This window comes from Anoplopoma fimbria, chromosome 13, assembly GCF_027596085.1.
Source record: "Anoplopoma fimbria isolate UVic2021 breed Golden Eagle Sablefish chromosome 13, Afim_UVic_2022, whole genome shotgun sequence".
NCBI classification, from domain to species: Eukaryota; Metazoa; Chordata; class Actinopteri; order Perciformes; family Anoplopomatidae; genus Anoplopoma; species Anoplopoma fimbria.
In genome coordinates, this window is record NC_072461.1 from 28218388 (window position 1) to 28235497 (window position 17110).

At 40.0% G+C, this 17110-nt stretch overlaps 2 protein-coding genes across 2 annotated transcripts; one reads left to right on the top strand and one right to left on the bottom strand.

Moving 5' to 3' along the window:
• Positions 1-1461: 1461 nt before the first annotated feature.
• LOC129100887 (GTPase IMAP family member 8-like) lies at positions 1462-7822 on the bottom strand. The gene is made up of 5 exons (XM_054610426.1): positions 7807-7822; positions 7286-7345; positions 5566-6113; positions 3121-3823; positions 1462-3002 (listed from the first exon to the last, which is right to left on the bottom strand). The coding sequence occupies exons 1-5, from the start codon at positions 7820-7822 to the stop codon at positions 1462-1464; spliced, it is 2868 nt and encodes a 955-aa protein (XP_054466401.1).
• Positions 7823-12135: 4313 nt separating this feature from the next.
• Positions 12136-16108, top strand: LOC129101740 (L-rhamnose-binding lectin SML-like). Its single transcript, XM_054611651.1, has 6 exons — positions 12136-12195; positions 12785-12820; positions 13400-13450; positions 14006-14147; positions 15241-15395; positions 15938-16108. The coding sequence occupies exons 1-6, from the start codon at positions 12165-12167 to the stop codon at positions 15964-15966; spliced, it is 444 nt and encodes a 147-aa protein (XP_054467626.1). The 5' UTR covers positions 12136-12164; the 3' UTR covers positions 15967-16108.
• Positions 16109-17110: the final 1002 nt, after the last annotated feature.

The window sequence follows — 17110 nt, forward strand, 5'->3', positions numbered from 1 at the left end:
ACAAACCACGCCCTGATGGCCGCGGTGGAGGAATTGCTGCTCTTTACCGACAACACATAAAATCCATCCTGACTACCATCCAAACTCCATCCTCATTTGAACACCTGACTTTCAAACTCTCTGGTCTTAAACCCCTAGTCATTTAAATTTTCTACCGCCCCCCCAAACCCAACCCTGCATTTCTTTCTGACCTGTATGAACTCCTTACCCAGCTCTGCTCCATGTCACCTTCCATCCCCAACAACTACAGACTCATCTCCAATCTCCCTTTTCTGTCTAGAATACTGGAACTCACTGATGCTCACCAACTCAAAGTTCACCTGGAATCCAACCAACTCTACGAATCATTCCAATCCGGTTCAGATCTCATCACAGCACAGAAATCGTCCTGATCAAAGTCACCAACGACCTACTGCTCTACTCAGATGACCACTCCCTCAACAACATGCAAGCCAACTTTCTGAAACTCAACAGCGACAAATCTGAAATCCTCATCATTGGCCCTAAATCACTCAACAAATCCCACCACAACTTCTCCTCCTGCATCGATGGCATCACTGTTCCTGCTTCCACACATATCCGTCACCTTGGTGTCATTTTTGATCAAACAGTCTCCTTCGAACGCCATGTCATTAAGATCACAAAAAACGCTTTCTTTCAATCAAAAACATTGCCCGTCTGTGCCCATCCCTCTCCTCCTCAGCTTCTGAAACACTCATCCATGCCTTTGTCTCTCGGCTGGACTACTGCAACATCATCCTGTATGGCACATCCTAAAAAATCTCTCCACGGCCTCGATAAGCCCAGGGTCCATCACCTTCAGCCTTTCCAAGCCGACCTAGAGCCAGTGGTCGCAGCGCCTCATAGACGCCTCAAAGACGCCTCAAAGACGCCTCAAAGACGCCTCAAAGACGCCTCAAAGACGCCTCAAAGACGCCCTTACTGCGTCTTTTCAGCCACCTTTCATGGCCTTCGTTGTTAGCGTTATGGCACACGTAGCACTGTTATCATGATTTGTTGTTTGGTCTATTTCATTTAATGACTAGCTCTTATTGTTGTACCGGCTACTAGCACTCCAAAACATCCACTAAATGACTACACAGCCATCATTGACTTGAGTTCAAGGCTCATACACAAATGCCAGTACCTTGTATGTTAGAGTTGTATATACAGTTCATCATTAGAATTAAATACTTTTACATGTGGCGGCAACATGGGGAAAAACATCTTCATAGTAAACCTGTCAGTGTCATTGTGTTTTAATGAATAACATAATTACATTCTCTATAACTCTGATAATGTGCGATACATGTGTTCTACATATACCTCATGACGTCCATTTTGCACACCTTACTGCACATTGAATGCACACACGTGTTTTAAGGGCATGCTCTTTTACTTTCAACTCTTATGTTAGTTTGTCTTTCTATCTGTGGAGAGTCGGAGAGGTGGGAAGCGTTATCAGAGGATGACGCATTTGTTGTTGTATTTCACTTTTAAATCACTTAAATTCTGCTCATGAGCCGTCTCCATTTCTTTGAGTTTTCTTTCTATTTCTCTGAGTTCTTCTTTCAGCTTTGTTTCTTTGTGACACGAGAGATCGTCTAACAGTTTATACTTTCTCCTTTGCTCTTGCTTTAGTGCCTCCCTCTCCTCCGTGTTCTCCTCCATCAGCCCTGCAAAGTTACTGATGTATTTCTGTCGGAATTCATTGAATTCTTCCGCTTGCTTTCTAGCCTCCTCTTCATATTTCTTCTTCATTTCATCCCTTATTTTCTTATATCTTTCCTCTAACTCTTTTCTTCCTCTTGCCTCCTGTTCTCCAATGTTTTGTTCTTCATTCTTCACTTCGTTTTCATGATCTTCTCTCTCCTCCTCATTCTGCATGTGAAGCTCTTTGAGTCTTTTTTTGTTCCGCTTTCGTCTGTATTCTTTTTCTCTGCGTTCTTCCCAATAATCATTTTGTTCCTTCTCCCGGGCCTCCTTTTCCTTTCTAATCTCTTCTCTTTTCTGCTCAAGCTCAGCTCTCTTTTCTTCATCTGACGCAGAATTTATCTTTATTTTTTCCTCCAAATCTTCCCACTCGAGTTGTTTCATTTCGTCCTGTTTTGTCATCATTTTATCTTCTTCTTTCCTCTTTTCTTTTTCTTTCTTTATCTGCTCACGCTCCGTGTTAATCATTTCTTCCATTTCCTCAAGCGTTCTCACTCTCAATTCGCTTTCCCGCTCAATTACTGCTCTCTGTTTTTCCATTCTTTTTTCCATCGTTTTAATTTCTTCCTCACGTTGTCGTTCAAGTTCCTCTAGCTCTCTCTGCATCGCTGCTTCCATGTTTTTCAGGATCTTCTTCAATTCCTTCTGGATTGCTGCTTCGGCCTCTTGCAGCATCTCATTAGTGTAGCAGTCGCCTCCATTAGTCTTCACCATGGTGTCAATCTTGGTGATCAGCTCACTGACCTGCATTCTGTTGTGTTTCTCGCGGTTTTTAAACACATGGTATCTTCCTCCACAGTCAGCGATCAGTTTCTTAAAGGAATCATCACATTTTTCTTTAATGTACTCATCAATGGTCTGCTCATCCTCCTCCAGTGAATCTCCTTCAGTGAAGAGAATGATGATGAACTTTTCAGCGTTTTTCCCAAAGCACTCCTTGATGAGTTTTAATGTCTCCTTTTCCTCTGGTGTTAATCTGCCAATTTGTAACACCAGCAGGAAGACATGTGGTCCAGGAGCCAGAAGACTGATGCATTTCACCATCTCCTCATTAACCTCTTCATGGGACAAAGTTGTGTCAAACAGACCAGGAGTGTCGACCACGACGACGGGACGACCGTCCACTTCACTCTCTGCTTTCTGACAACGTTTGGTGACTGATTTTTGACTCGATTCAGCTCTGAACTCCTTTCTTCCTAGAATGGTGTTTCCTGAGGAGCTCTTTCCGCTGCCAGTCTTTCCTATCAGCACAATCCTGAGACACTCTGGGCTCTGCTTCTCTTCATCACCTGGGAAATAAAAGACCTGGAGTTACTTTAAATGGTGACAGTAGCTACAGTATAGACTCCAGAGCCTAGTATAGATCATGGTTAATGACACAGAGTGGTAATATGGAACTGTACTTACAGCTGGATGTGGTCTGTGTTTTCTGGTTGTTAAGATCAGCCTGTAGTGTGGCGTTGTTTTTCTCTTTTTCTGCATTTGTAAATGTTTCTGTCGTATAGCAGCATGGTCGACCCTTAAATGGCCTCATCTTTTCAACAGAATCCAACAGCTCTGGGATCTGCTGCTGGTCCTTGATGTTGAGAACAACATATCTTCCTCCACAGCTCTGACAGAGATCCTGGATCTCCTTGGTTTCTTTCATGAAGTCAACAACAGCTGGAGCTTTAGGATCTGACTCCACAGTGAACAGAATGAAGGTGAAGTCATTGACTGCAGAGCTGAATGTGTTCTGGATGGTCTGTAACTCTTTCTTGTCTTCATCAGTGAGGGGACCCACAGGTAGGACCAGGATGAAGACATGGACGCCCTCAGGATCACAGAGGGAGATACACCTGAGAGATTCCTCCATCACTGCCTCCTGAGGTTTTCCATACAAGGCAGGCAGCTCCACCAGAGAAACCCAACGTCCACACACCTCTCCCTGATGTTTAACACACTCTGATGAGTTGGAGACTGAATGAAGCTCTGTCTGACCTAAAATGGCCTTGGCTGCTGAGGTCTTCTCTGATCCTGTCCTCCCACACAGAACCAGGTTTAAAGATGGTTTCATCTCTTCAGTGAAGGTGAGGAAGGTTCCTTTGTTTTCACGCACAATGTGACAGATCTTCTTCATCAACCGTCTTTGGTCGTTTTCCAACATGCTGTACTGTCTTCCTCCACAGTCCTTCAGCAGCTGATTCTCAGAGAAGTTTTCAGTCACATTATGTGTCACGATGACCATTGAGTGTTTTAAAGCATCTTGGCCAAACCAACTCAGAATGGACTTCAGTGTCTGTGTCTTCTTCTCTGTGAATGTAGAAGGCTTCACTAACAGCAGCAGGACATTTGGTCCAGGTGGACAAAGAGTCGCACAGCTCTTCAGCTCTTCTTTCACGAGCTCCACAGACTGACTGAAGATGTCTGGGGTTTTAACTACTGTCACAGATTTTCCTTTCCACTCCCCGTAGGTAACCACACATTGGTTGAATTGAGAATGCTTTTTGAAATGAACCCCTCTACCAGTGAGGAGGTTTACAAGTCTTGTCTTTTTGTTTTCACTTTTCCCCAACAGCACAATCCTGATTGCAGATTCTGTAATACATCAAAGAGAGAATAAGGAAGAAATTAAGGTAAATATTGTCCGCAGTGAGCATAATATTAATGTTTTGATAGCTTCATAAGACAAGTCGCATATTATTGTCTGAGTTAAAGTTGGAAATGTGACTCTCAATGGAGAGAATCAGACAAAACAGCTAAGAAGAATGACTACAAAGTTGAAGGTTAAAAAAAGGCAGGACTATTATGTACACAAGTGTGTTCAAAATTTGAGTTTTTTTTAATATATATCTATATATATACTATATATATTGGGTTCATTGTTAAAACGACACCTGCCGTCCACATGCTAACGCTAGCATGCTGACGCTAGCTTAACAAGGTGCGAGACAAATGTTTAACACTGACGTAAACAGTAGGCTCCCTGTACTGCAATAAAAAATACAGTTAACATCAACCAGAGTAAACTATAACGTTACACACACAAAACATTTTATATAATTATTTTGTATTGTTATATTTTACATATTGTCATTATGTTGCTCTTTTGGTCAATGTTTTTTATCATTATTTGTCTCTTGTAACCTTTGTTTTGAAAAGAGCTATTAAAACAAAGTTTATTATTATTATTATTCATTGAAAATGTTGGTGGCTCTTAATGCTACAAATACACACTTTTTCATTTTATGTTATTAGAGTACACACACACCTCACAAAGCTACTTTGTATTTAAAATAAATCTATAATAATGAAGGTTTTATTAAATCCAACTACTTGGCTACTAAAGGTATTCTAGGTCTAAAAGCCATACAGATTGTTAAACCTTTGCAAGTATGGCCATGAAGTTGGCATTAACTTTAATTCTAGGTGGTAAAAAAAGGTTTAGTTTATCTCATTAATTAGATTTTGTTTCTGTATATACTGCCCCTTAATATCAGGTATTTTGAGCATTTTAAACTATTGTGTATTTATTTTATTTTACTAAAAGCCTAATGTTGTTCATTTTAAACAGCCTTTCCTAATAACTATTTTCAACCTACCGTCTGAGCTGAAGATCCTAAACTCCTGAAAGCATTGTTGGCATTGTTGGTATTATATATATATGTAATACCAACAATCCACGACACTTTGGTGAACATTCCTTAAAGTGTTTTTCAACGGATGCGTTCTGTGATGATACTGGTTTTATGCCAGTGTCGTCACAGACTGCACCAGTTCCCACTAACCGGTAGCAGTGTCCGAGGCCGCGGAGGTTGCTTCCTGTTGTTTCAGTCTCAGACGATCACCAGGTAAAGCAGATGCTGAATCCGCTCCACAGCTCACATGATCTCCTCTGTTCTCCTTCACAAGTTGGTCCAAGCATGTCAACAGCTCTGATAGTTCAGTGGTCTTCTTCCATAACAACTGTCCTCTACATATTCTGATGATGTTCTTCAGGGGTGGGTGGTTCAGATAGTTTTCCCTGACTCTTGAACTCTCCTCTCTGGGTGTCGATATCAGAACCAGTGAATGATCAAACGATTGATCACCGAAGAGTTTCAGGACTCTGCAGAGCTTTACTTTGAGTTTCTCAGTGACGTCTTCAGGCTGTAGAACCAGCAGGAACACATGAGGTCCAGGATCAGAGAGGCTCACACAGTTTTCTACATGTTCTCTTAGTTTGTGTTGGAAGATGTTGGGGAGCAGCAGATCTGGAGTGTTGATGACGACAACTTTTTTCCCCTTTAACCGTCCACTGACTCTCAGACAGTGATCTGGTTCTTCCTCAGTGTTGAACTCAGTCTCTCCCAGTATGAAGTTCCCCACTGAACTCCTCTCAGACCAGCTGCTCCCCAGCAGAACAACCCTCAGCTCAGACACTGAGAAGAAAAACAGTTAAATATGAAATGTAGGCGTGATAGAACATCTATCCAGAGACGCTCAGATCTGGTTTATTCCCCCATCAGTTAGCTCATTCGTCTTCTCAAAGGAAATACTACTAAAAGTCTTCCTCATAGACAAGATGGGGAATGTAAACTCTTATACCTGGAGTCACTGTTAAAGGATAAGACTGGTGGTATCCTATATTTGTTCTTATTGTCATCAGATCAGATCCCATAAAAACACTAAACACTAATTCTTTAAAAAAATGTTTGGTCCATCCAGAGCCAGATTTGGACAAATATAGGTCGTAGGCAGAAGTCAGTTAAAAACCTGAATGACATTATACTTTATGTAAAAGATTTTTCTATTTTTCCAAGAACCCCGCATATCTTTCACTAGCCTGGCACTGTTCAGCCACCAGAGATGCATCGTTGATACTGGACACCTTCCATAAATGCACACTTAAACGGCCGCTTTGACAAGCCCAAACAAGTCTGCACGGCCATAACAAACTGGCGGTACAAGGACGTCTGCACAGAGCCTACGCGTTTACCCTTTGATGACTAAAGCGACGTCACTCGGACACAGAAAGTTTACTTCTGCTTTATGCTTCTTGGCAGACATTCCACTTTTTACATTATTGAATAACACATTGTTGGGTTTGTTCTTTTCATTGGATTTGTGGACAAAGAAACAAATATAGCACCTGGTTTTGGAAAAGAAAACCAAATCTAAGGCATCAATACTGCCCATTGAGCTGAAAAGAGCTTGGAGACTTGCAGGGTTGGAAGACCTTTTCCTGAACCCAATCGAGACGTTTTGTTGCCTAAACCGAAATTTGTATTTCACCATCTTTAACTGAACCTAACGAAGTATTTCATCATCTTTTACTAAACCTAACTAAGTATTTCACCATCTTTAACTAAACCTAACTAAGTATTTCACCATCTTTAACTAAACCTAACTAAGTATTTCACCATCTTTAACTAAACCTAACTAAGTATTTCACCATCTTTAACTAAACCTAACTAAGTATTTCACCATCTTTAACTAAACCTAACTAAGTATTTCATCATCTTTTATTAAACCATACTAAATATTTCAGGATCTTTTCCTAAATATAACAAAGTATTTTATGATGTTTTCGTAAACCTAATAAGAGACTTACTGTCAGGAGGCAGGAATTCATAGCTGCTTCTGCGCTTCATACGCAGCTCATCCTCTGACACTGCAACGAAACAAAAGTGTATTCATTCATTCACATGTATATTACAACAGGCCTGCTTATGATCATGTTATAACTATGCTTAAACCATATATATCTATACTAGGGATGCTGAAAGTGTAATGTTAATCAGTAAACCACAGGGAACACTTTGACCAGTTACAGATTGCGGTCTATGGTTTTTTTATGGTCTGAGCGCCCAAAATAAGCTTTGGAGCTCATGTTAACTAATTGACCTGTTCAGACTGACAACATCAAGTTCCTTCATCGCCAAGTATTTTACGATAGTTTCCTTAACCTAACCAAGTATATTATGACCTTTTACTAAACCCAAGTATTTCGTCATCTTTTATAAAACCTAACTAAGTATTTCACCATCTTTAACTAAACCTATACGTATTTCTATCCTATGAGATAGACATACATTCTGTGCATATTAGTTATTTAATCTTGACTGGACTCACCAGATGCTTCAGCCATACCGTCACTCCACTAGAAACCCACAGAGACACTTTCAACCGCAGGAGCTGATGACTGTTAGGAGTAACACAGTACAAAATACTACATTTTAAAAAATGTTCTTGAAAGGGCAGGAGAAAATATCTGAGTGACCAGAAATATAGAAACCATGTGCACTGTAAAAGGAATCTGTATCTTTGTAGAAATGGATGCGTTGAGGTTATTTTTGATGCTGTAGTATTACAGCTCTGTAATACTTCTGATACTTTCATACCAGCACTATGAAATACAGTTAGTAAAGTATTCAGCTCAACAAAAACTGAACATTAAGGACTGTTTCTCTGTACTACATAACACTCCTCAGCTGTTTTTAGTACACTCATCACTAAATATTTGAATTTGTTTGCATTAATCTTGAGTCTACTCACCATAAGTCGTTGCTGCGCCATTTTCCATCCAATAAAGAAAAGTACAAACTCCACTTTGATTACTCATTCACTGACAGCTGAGTGGGAAATACAAGGAACCTGATTGGAGAGAATAGACGGGACTTTGATCCTGATCTAAGATGTGCAGATATCTGAACCTGAACTCACCTGAGAGCAACAGGAGACAGACATGTTAGTGATCCATAAAAAGAAAAATACCGTGAGAGGTGTAGTATTTCATAATTAATGCTCTTCTTTTATAAACTGGCTTTTATACAGTTGTTACATGACATCATATCCTGGTGTTTGAGTAGTTAAAACTTTATAACCACAATGTCCCCAATATGGTTCCAGTTGGGGACATTGCATATCTGTACTATCAACTGTCCATGTAAAGCCTAAACACACAAAGGGGCATTAAACCCAAAACATCTTTTAAATGGGTCATTTAACATGTTGCTCTTTTATATATTGTATTAATTCAAAATCTCTGTTTGTACAAAATCCCATCCTGTTTTTTAACCCAACATGTTAAATTTAATTTAGAGTGAGGAATCAGTTTCAGCCTAGTCAGCCTAGTGTTAGTGAACACTAGACGACCCAGAACGTGGCGGGTTCGAAACTGAGAGAACCGCCAATATGGTAACTATGTCTGCTTTTATCTTATATCACACTTAGTGGAAACAATGGTTTAAACAACAGAGATGTTGTCCGTTGACTATGTTGTATTTTGCTGCATAATTATTCTCAAAAAAAAGAAAGGAAACAGACTCAACAACAGAAATGGGTTTAGGAAAACTATCACAACGTGGTATCAAAAAAACACCGGTCTCGTGGTTGAAAAGTCGTGCGGTTGTTGGAGCCGTCCACCTCCCCTCCATCCCACCATAAACGCTCCTTTTGGACATTTAATTCTACGTCACTGGCCCTGACTGTTGCTTTGCCACGTGGACGCATTTTAATTGTGTACTTTATGAATATGATCCATCTAAACTTGGCAGCGACACTCAGTCAAACCTCAATAAATCAGACCTGTGACCTTCAGTCTGACTGTAAAAACACACCTGTCTCTGTTTGGAAACCAAATGTTATGACAACCAAGAAGAAACTCACACCGAACGATTAAAGAAAACGCTTTCCCCTAAGATTCAACACCTCTTAAGTTATTGTAAAGTTTATTGTTAGTTTTCTTACAGACCCATGACCCTGAAAATGTCTTTGTGTTTACTGGTTTAAAAGGTCAAAGCTGACGTCAACATAAAATCAGCTGGAAGCAGAAAGAAGGCGTTGGCCACTGAGGACAAAATGAGATTCTGAACAGGCTCAGAAGTCAGACGGCAGGTCAGAGGTCAGCTTTATCTTTATCTTCACCCACTAAGCTGGTAAACCATTCTAAATAATGTTCCAATGAACCACAGCAAGTAAAGTTATTTGTTGTGGAAATCATTTAAAATCCTCAAACTGACAGGAAATACATGTACAAATGTATGTAAACTGTATAAGTAGGTATAAAATAACAAAATTTAAATGTGTGATCACCAATAACTGAACCCAGGGTCAACATAAGTGACACAAATATTAACATTAATCAAGTCTTAACATGGATCAGTAAAACTAAAAGAATGAACCTTTGCGTGTCAGTTAAAGATCTCCTGTCTGTTGTGATCCATAACCACGTTGGCGTCCTGCTGCCGAGCGGCTGCAGAGGAATCTGGTATTTGTGAGCCTGAGGCCGCCACCTGGACTTCTTCAACAAAAATAAAAAAGCTGCTGATGCATGTTGGGACATTTTTTCAGAGTGTTTGGTGTCTTGGTGGGTCTTGAGCAGTAATTATGTGGGAACATTTGGTTTTGGTTTTCGCGTCTTCCCAAAAAAAATATAGGAAAGATATTTATTGTGTGTTTGTGCTCGGCTGTAGAAGAACTGTTCAGAGTTTAAAAGTAGATTAAGAAAGTGAGGAAATGTTTAAAATGTTTTAATAATGCAGTAATGCTTTGTGAAACATCATTTGTAGTTGTTGTTGAAACCTGAGACTCAGAGTCGAGCTGCTTCAGCCCTGTGGTGGTTTATGTTGTTCATTTGTTTGTGGTTTTTTGCCTCATGTATGTAAATATTGCTGCTGCAACGGATCATAAAACGTATAGATCAGATCAGCACAAAAGGAAAAAGGGACCAAATATAACTTTTAGATCCCTGATCATATTTCTTTGCTCCCGATACTAATATTGATCATTGCTGATCCATATGGTCAGATACAGATTCCTTTGTTGATTATAGCAGCTGGTCTACAGGGATCTATAAAAAAAAAATCCCAGCGTCCCAAAAATCATGTCAACACTCTGAAGTCAGTAAACAATCAAAAATACTAAATGTTGTACTTTTACTTTGTTATAGTAATTTGTAGTGTTTTTATTTTTTTCAGTGCGGGTCACAGATCAACAGCAGTTACACCGCTAGTAAAGACCGTGTTCTCCTAATGTAAAGACGCAAAGTCATACTAGTCACACAAAGTAAGTTATAAAAAAACATTTCTCAACACCTTATCACTTTTATTGTTTCCTAGTGTGCTGTAGTGTCATACATTTAGAGTAGAGCTGAAAACAAAGGTCAGGTCCTCAATGATTAGAGAATTAATGGGCAACGATTAAATAACATTAAAGGCAGTAAAAGTTGGTAATAATCTTCAAAATAGTTTTGTTTTTTTATTCTGTTGATATTTTCATCACATCCCGACAGAAATCAATGAATCAAATTATCTGACAAAAAGAATCGCAGGACTGTATTAAGAAATAATATTTAGCTGTCTACCTACATAAATGTCTTCCTAAATACCTGTCTACCTACCTGTCTACCTGTCTACCTACCTGTCTACCTGTCTACCTGTCTACCTACCTACCTGTCTACCTGTCTACCTACCTGTCTACCTGTCTACCTACCTACCTGTCTACCTGTCTACCTGTCTACCTGTCTACCTACCTACCTGTCTACCTGTCTACCTACTTGTCTACCTGTCTACCTGTCTACCTACCTGTCTACCTATCTACCCGTCTACCTACCTACCTGTCTACCTTTCTGCCTACAGACCTGTCTAACCACCTACTGTACCTGTCTACCTCCCTACCTGTCTACCTGGCTACCTCCCTGTCTACCTGTCTACCCGCCTGCCTGTCTTCATGCACTCATTCTTCATCACCAGTCTTCCCCCAGCTTCCATCTTAACAGCTGTGAGTTCTAACAGCAACCATGTTGGTTGTTCACGTTCATGAAGCTCAGTGTTTGGGGCGTTTCTTGAGACACCTCTCCTCACATCTCACCCACACCATTTCCATGTGTCCTTGAAAGATTTTTTGAATCCCGCCTTCAAAGTTCTGATTGGCTCGGATGTTTTCCACCTTTAAAAAACAGGCATCAGTGAGTGCAACACGAGATGTTTTGGAATCGCTGGAAAATTCATAGATGTGTCTTGTGACATTTTTTGTGTGCTTCAGATCAATAAGAGTCAGCTGTTTTAAGCTCTCCTCTATGCACACCCTGTTTATGTTCTGTGGCCTCACGCAGGTTCTTCAAAACATGCTCATGTTGTACATTTTTCACCAGTTTCCACCCCTGGATAACAGATCCAGATGTTTTTCCTTTAAGCTTAGATCCTCTTAATGAGAAACACGGAGGAGAACGAGGTGCAGCTGGGATCTAAAGCGTTAAAGGTCCTGTAACCTGTGGATTTTATGGAGCCCCCTCCTGCAGCTCCGCAGGGTTTTACATGTTCTTCACATCTGGGTCAGGAGGCCCTCGCATGCCTGCAGCATGGGGGGGGCAGGCGTCTGCATGTCTGCTGTCAGGACGGACACATAAATACCTGGACGTCCAGATGCTGCTTTCACTGTCGCACCGTCTGCAAGGTGGAGGACAGACGAGGAGGCTGAGAGACGCCAACATGGTCCCACTGAGGCTGGTCGCCTTTGGATGTGAGTATCCTCTGGTTTGAGAGTTGATGTATGTTAAATTATAAATATTTATTATGGCAGAATGAAGGTTTTTGTCTCCGGACGTTGTTCTCCCACAATTTGACAGGAATCGTTGGAAACGTGTAGACAATTGTGTTAAAACGAATCAATGTCTCTAGATTTGTTTTACTCTTTTCTACTTTATGGTTACAAGATTTTTCAACTTGTTTACAAACAACAAAGTCTCTTCTACTAATTAAAAGGATGTTGAGATTTTGTGATTGTTGCATTTAATTTTTACTGTCATATTTGACATTTATTTTCTCGTATTCTTACATGAATGTTGACGTTTATAATAAATATTTAGAGCCGGAGGTGAACTGATTCCAGATTGTGATTTTCTGAAAACATCACATTCAGATCTTCATGACAGCTTTCAAATAAATCCCATTCAATTACCATCTGTTGTTAAATGCTCAGTGAAATCTGATTATTTTTTCCTCACTGAAGATATGAAATACATCCTTTAATCTAACTCGATACAGCTGTCATTCAGCCTTAAAAACCTCACAAAAACGTGAATTTATTAATTTGTTAATTGTGCTTTCAGTGCTGGCTGCTGCTTGGTATTTCACTCGTGTTGCTGGTAAGTTTTTAATTTAATTTAATCTTTTTAAGCCAGAAGTCCACATTAGATAATTATTGTTGTGTTTACAGCATTTGACATGTTTAACATGTTTAATGGGGTGGCTGTGGCGTAGTGGAGAGCAAGGTAGTTCGGAGAGCATCGGTGGTTCGATACCCGGCTTCGGCAGTCGATGTGTCCTTGGGCAAGACACTTAACCCCAAGTTGCTCCTGAAGGCCATCGGTGTGGACTGGATGATGAATGTTAGTTAGAGTCTGATGGTGGCACCTTGATGGTAGCCTGTCATCAGTGTGTGAATGGGTGAATGATATGTAACATACTACTGACTGTAAGTAAATGACTGTAATGTTTATTTGAATTAACATTATTTCTTTCACAGTTTTATAACAAATTAATCTTCATCCCTTAAAAAACAGATATTTAAATCAATCAAATGTTTTTGATGATTGTACCGGAGATGATTGACTAAATACAAAATATGGACTAAAACAAAGTGCACAATAGTAGCAATAATGATGATGATGATGATGATGATGATGATGATGATGATGATGATGATGACCTGTGTGTTTTGACAGAGGGAGAGGTCATCTACGCCTGTTTCAATGAGACCGCCGAGATGTCATGTGGTGAGAAAACAAACTCGTCTTTATTGTCACTTTGAAGTACCTGATAGCAACTTAGAGCAAAAGTTCTACACTTTGGGCTTCACATAATGTTTTAATTCTTCAGTTTAAAAAACAAAAACAAAGTACAAAGGGTTAATTAGTGACTTTTAAAGGAGCTGGTAGGAGCCAGGCTAGCTGTTTCCCTCTGCTTCCAGTCTTTGTGCTAAGCTAAGCTAACCAGCTGCTCTACAGACATGACAGTGGTATCAATCTGAACGTCTGTCCCTCAGACAGAAACACAGGATTTTCCCCCAAAATGTCAAGCTGTTCCTTTTGAAGTTAACTCTCCAGTTAAACTTGTGGAGACTTCCTGTCTTATAAATCACCATGGTAACGACCCCCGTCTCCTCAGGACACGTGGTCCTTTAAACCCTCTAGTCCACCAGTGTCCTGTTGGACTGATATCAACAGCATGAAAGCCAACAGAAGCGCTTGACTCTGTTGTTGGTTTAAAATAAGTCTACATTTGAGATGTGAGGTGTTGACTTTCAGACTCTGCTCTCTCGTCTCCTGCAGATGTCGGCGCTAAGATAAAGCTGGATCACATCCTGTACAAGGTTGGCGTGGGGACGAGGTGCGGCGAGGGCAAACGCTTCCCAGACGACGGACCCGACACCTTCTGCTCCTTCCCCTGGGCCGAGATGGTGGTGGAGGATCTGTGAGAAACCTCTTCATCTTTATATTGTTTTGTCCACTTGAGGGCAGAAGAACTCCACAAGAAGCTGACAGGAAACACCAGCAGATTCAGTTACATTGTTATTACAGGACAAAGACAATAAGATACATCTTTAGATATTACTCTTACCAAAAATAGATAAAGATGAATAGAGATATTTAAATAGATTAATTAAATAGATAAATAGTGAGGGAAATATTAAACTAAAACAACAATAAAATGAAAAATAGTAACAACCAGATTCTCATTCAAAATCCCACTTACATGTCCAACAACTCTAATAACTAAAGATCCAACTTTGGGACAAAACAACATTCAGGTCAGGTGGCTCGCTTCAATTGTTTAGATGTAAACACTCAAACCTTTTGTTTTTGAGTGTTTACATTTTGGGGGGCTTCATTTCCCATAATCCCTAATGTCCATGAGCGAGTCGAAGGGTTGCAGATCAGGCGGTAACCTCTGGTTCTGCAGAGTGAAGTCAAAGCTTCATGTGTTAAAGCTGCATTCTCTCTGCTGTCCACCAGGGGGCGACTCCTCTGGTTGTATAGAAGTCTATGAGAAAATGACTCTACTTCTCTCTTGATTTATTCCCTCAGTAAACATTGTAAACATGAGTTAAAGGTCAAATAGACCATAAAGCAGGGGATGCTGATTGACAGGTCTCTACGTCACTCCTCCTCAATCCTAATATGGTCACTTCTCAATGACTACCTCCACTTCCTATAAACAGTCTGTTGTCTGCAGGACAAAGAGGACTTTAGACAGCAGAGATAACGTCTAGAACAGAAGGAAAAAAGAGCGTTGGTGAGCTTTATTGATACGGACGAAACAAGTTACAATGACAGAAGTGAATTTTCATGGGAATTGTAGTTCTTTTGTTGTTAAACCCTAAAACCACAACATTTCAGTTTCTAATAGCAGCTGCTGCCGTGGATCTGATTAGTCTGAATATGGGGAGAATGGTTTTTTTATGTCAAAGTTTTTATATATAAATAATAAAAATCAAAAAATGCTAAAGCAGACCAGGATGCTCAGTCCGGCTCTGGTTCTGACCACGTTGTCTGTCTGTCTCTAGATGTGGAAACAAGAGGGCCTGTGAGGTCCCCGTCACCGAGCTGGTGTTCGGTGAATACCCCTGTAAGGAGCAGACCAGGTACCTGGAGGTGTCCTACACCTGCGCCACACCACCTCCTCCTCCACCTCCACCACCTCCTCCAACCAAACCTGACTGTACGTACACGCATGTATTAATACTTCTATTCTCTCATTGACAGGATACATTTTCTAGTAAACCCGGGTCTTAACCCTCAAACAACAGGTCTTTGATGGTCCGGTTCTGGTCTCTGATGGTCACGTTTAGGTTTCAGATGGTCTGGTTTAGTTCTTGGGGGTCTGGTTCAGGTCTCAGATGATCTGGATCAGGTCTCGGGTAGTCTGGTTCAGGTCTCAGATGATCTATTTATTAATATAAATATTTAATATGTATTATTATTATTGTTGTTGTTGTTTAAGTTGTTGTTGTTGTTATCATTTTTATTTAATCTTTATTTTATTTTAACTCATTTTCTATATACTTTGTTTCAATCCTTTTTAAATCCAGTTTAAATACTTCTTTTAAATATACTTGTGTTTATATCGCTCTTTAAACGTATTAGTCTTGTTGTTGATTAAAGGTCCTCTTTCCAAACTGTTCTCCGTGGACACAGCGCCCCCTGGTGTCAGAGTTTATACACATGTAGTTTTTCTCATCACTGGTTCTGTTCTCTTTGCAGGTGAAGACAAATCAACCGATGAAGTCTGATGTTCTTCAAAACTTTACTGTTCTTCACACAAACACCTCTCATGTCTGTTCGTTACTGTCCAACAATCCAGAAGCAAGCTGATATCTTAGATCCTAAAACACAACTTTCCATCAGTGTTTGAATTATTGTGTCCAATTATTTACTCCAGAAATAAAATCAAAGTGTTCCTCCTTCGTCGTGCCTTTTGTTTTCTTCTGTTAGTTAGAAGCTGGTTTTTTTCATAGTCTTCATCAGCAGATGGAGTTTGTTGTCCTGAGAAGTGTTCATGTCTATATGTCTGTAAATAATCCACATTTATATTGTTACATCATCATTCTGGTGTTTTATATCAGTATTGTTTTCAAACAGCAGAATGAGAGTTTATTGATTGTTGATTGAAAGACTCAATGGGGCAAAAACTAGATCTAGAGATTAGAGATTAGATGAAAGTGTTTCCAGCGGAGGATGAAGTATTCCTTTACTGCAGTAAAAGTACAAACACCACACTGTGAAAATACTCAACTACAAGTAAAAGTCTGCATTTAAATGTTGCAAGTATAATCAGCAATAAGTAAAAGTATTCAAAAAGGTATCAGTTCCCTGTCAGTGTTTTACTATTAAATCCATAGATCGTATATAAGAAGTGGACGTATTCACCTGGTTGGTTTGTGGATGTTATGAAGGCTCCATTGTGCTGTTGCCATCTTGGCTGTTTGCAACCAGTGAACAGGAAGTGACCATATATGGACTGAGGAGGAGTGACGTAGAGACGCCGTATACTGGTGTGGACCTGTCAATCAGTGTGTAGCCCCGCCCTAAAGCATCCCCTGCTTTATGGTCTGTTTGACTCTAAATGGAGCATCATTTACTAAATGAACATCATGCTGTATTGAAGAAGACTTGAAACTAGAGATTGAGACCATAAACTCATGTTTACAATGTTTACTGAGGGAATAAATCAAGAGAGAAGTAGAGTCATTTTCTCATAGACTTCTATACAACCAGAGGAGTCGCCCCCTGGTGGACAGGAGAGAGAATGCAGCTTTAAGACAGGAAGCTCTGACTTCACTCTGCAGAACCAGAGGATGACTCCTGATGTTTCTTGATTCATATTACTGCCATCTTGGTTTATTGGCTTTCCCAACACCCATTCTGATGGAGTAT